General features: G+C 53.8%; 1 protein-coding gene across 1 annotated transcript; it reads left to right on the forward strand.

Annotated features, from left to right (window-relative positions):
* The first annotated feature begins 421 nt into the window (after positions 1-421).
* On the forward strand, positions 422-1,933 carry LOC119379609 (uncharacterized). The gene has a single exon (XM_037648915.2). The coding sequence runs from the start codon at positions 486-488 to the stop codon at positions 1,836-1,838; it is 1,353 nt and encodes a 450-aa protein (XP_037504843.1). The 5' UTR covers positions 422-485; the 3' UTR covers positions 1,839-1,933.
* The last annotated feature ends 720 nt before the right edge of the window (positions 1,934-2,653 follow it).

Below are 2,653 nucleotides of genomic sequence, written 5' to 3' on the forward strand. Positions count from 1 at the left end.
GCAAGCACGAAGACCAGGCAAATTCATGTACTACTCATCATTCCCACGGTGGCTGAACGATCGCAGCGTCAGAGTTCCCTCTAGTAAATATTGTAGGAAACTCTATGGGCACCAGGGCTTGGGGGCGCGCGCTTCGACCAGAGGCACGAAGAAGACGACGAAGCAGGATAGAATAGCCGGCCCATCGAACGGGTGCTGTGTCCATGTCTCTTCCTTTACAATAAATGAATAAATAAATAAAAATAAATAACTAACTAAATAAATAAATAAGTAAATAAATAAATATTGTGAGCGCAATCAGTGACTCTTCTTTGTCGACATAGCATCACTTGTACAACTTCCTCATCAGAATATATCATCATCATCAGTGTGTCAGCTCGCGCTAGTTCCTCAGAAGTGACGGAAGTGTTGGTTTTTTCTCGTGAGGCCTACACGGGGCGAGCACGGACTACGCGATCGCTGCCTGAGCAGCTGCTGCTTGCCGAATGAGCCAAGAGTGCACAGGGTGTGAGTCGAGTGCGATGTGCGACAAGGCCGAGAAGGACCCAGAAGCCACCGTACTGACCAGCAACCCGGTCTCAGGGACGGGCGACCGCCAGGGCTCCTGTCCGGAATCTTTGGACACCTTGGGTTCCTCAACGGGAATGTTGGCGAGAATGGAAACTCTAAAGGCAGGGGCCAGTAGCAGCAGCGCAAGCTCTTCGAGCCCACATGCTGCAGGCGAGAAGTCGCAGTTCTACATCGAGGTTGACGCCGATTCCATGGCCAACTTGAAAGCCGGAACCCAGTACACGCTGGTGCCCATGGATGCAGATCAGGCGACGGCGGCTGCCATACCAACCTCGGGTATTGCTCAGACGCTTGCTTGGGGCCGCACACTGGACGGAAGACTACCGGGGGAAGAGGCAGCTGGGAACCCTAGAGTTGTATCAAAGGAAGAGCTGACCCGCGACGCGTTAGGCCTAGACCAGGGCATGATGAACACTTTCGATGCGACTGGCAAGACCGAGGTGCCGGACCAGCCCCTCGACGCAGAGTTCGAGGGCTCCGAAAACAAGATGACGTACACACCCCTCATGCCCGTCCCTCTGCAACAGCAGCAGCAACAACAGCAAACACAGGCTCATGAAGCAACTGCTGCAGCAGCCGCTGCCGCACAGATGCAACACGCCACAAACGGTTACGACGCCGCGGAGCTGCGCTACCGACACCCGACGTCGCCTATGTACTCGGCGCCGCCGCAGCACACGCTCCCACACCAGACGACCTTCCTGGTGCCCCCGAGGGGCAGCTGGACCCCTTTCACTGGCACCACGACCGCGCAGGCCTACCTCCCCTTGGCAACGGGCAGCCACTCGTGCGCTGCGGCTTGTGCAGCAGCCGGACTCGCCGGAGGTCCCTGCAGCAGCAGCGGTGCGGCGACGGCTGCCGGGAGTGGCCTGCACGCCTCGCTGGGAGCTGACGAGGTGACATCGGCCGGACACTTCGGCCGCAGTGCGACTGGAGAAGCCACGGGTGGCGACATTATGAGCGGCGTGACCCGAGTGGCCAACATGGGACAGATGCAGCACATGGTGGGCCCACTGGTAAATGTACCCTACTACATGCCCTTCCACGGCCGCGAAAACCACAACGAGAAAGAGCGCAAAAGGAGGGCCCGTATCAAGAATGCCTGCCAGACCCTGCGGTCGCTAGTGCCCGGTTTGAGCGAGAAGACGGACAAGGCCACAGTGTTCGAGTTTACTGTGCAGTACCTGCTACATCTGCGCAGGCACTTGGGAACCAAGCGTGATAAGTCCATTTCCCAGGAGTTCATGGAGAAGTATTCGCCGTACTAGGAAAGCAAAGGGCTCGTGCTCGATACAACAGCAAGCAGTCGAAGCAAGGAGCCAGGTGGAAAGAAGAGTCACTGTAGCTTAATAAAACAAGTTGTTTGTCTAGTTGGTTCATACTGTGCAAAAGGTGATGATGCAATGCATGGCAAAGAAAACGAGAGGACAAGAAAGAGCATCTTTTCTCCGTAGAAGAAGGAGCAGACAAATAGTCAGGGGCCACGCTCTTTCCTGTCCTCTCATTTTTTTCGCCTTTGCGTTGCGTCGTTACCTTTTGCAAGAGTCACTGATTGCACCCACAATATATATATTGAACTTACAAGTAACACACTTTGAAAACAAAAAAAGCACCTTTACTAACGTTTCGGCCATGGGGCATGGTCTTCGTCAGGGTAAGTAGGTCTGTTTTGGGAGGGGGGGAGGGGTCTGAAACCCCCCAAAAGCCCTCTCTGGCTGCACCAGTGCTTGTTGGATGGAATTTCATAACTCCTGCACATCCTGACATAGTCTCCCCGCGGTGTAGCTAAAGCTAAGATCCTTGTCAGTGAAACAAAGTAGAGGGAAGCAGACATACATCTACACTGTACTGTGGCGTACGACACTGTGGCATGCTGATCCACCCTTATGCATAGCTGCGGCCAGAAACACCCCCTTCATGAAATTTTTCATTTTGTATATGTATATAAACACACACATACAAGCACCACACTCGCACAATATACAGAAATCAGACCTCTCACCCAAAATGAAATCCTGGCTATGTCCCTGCCACTATGTCACCTGCTCGCAAGAGCACATGAGTACATGAAGTTTTGAAGCCA

This window comes from Rhipicephalus sanguineus, chromosome 1, assembly GCF_013339695.2.
Source record: "Rhipicephalus sanguineus isolate Rsan-2018 chromosome 1, BIME_Rsan_1.4, whole genome shotgun sequence".
Taxonomy (NCBI): Eukaryota; Metazoa; Arthropoda; class Arachnida; order Ixodida; family Ixodidae; genus Rhipicephalus; species Rhipicephalus sanguineus.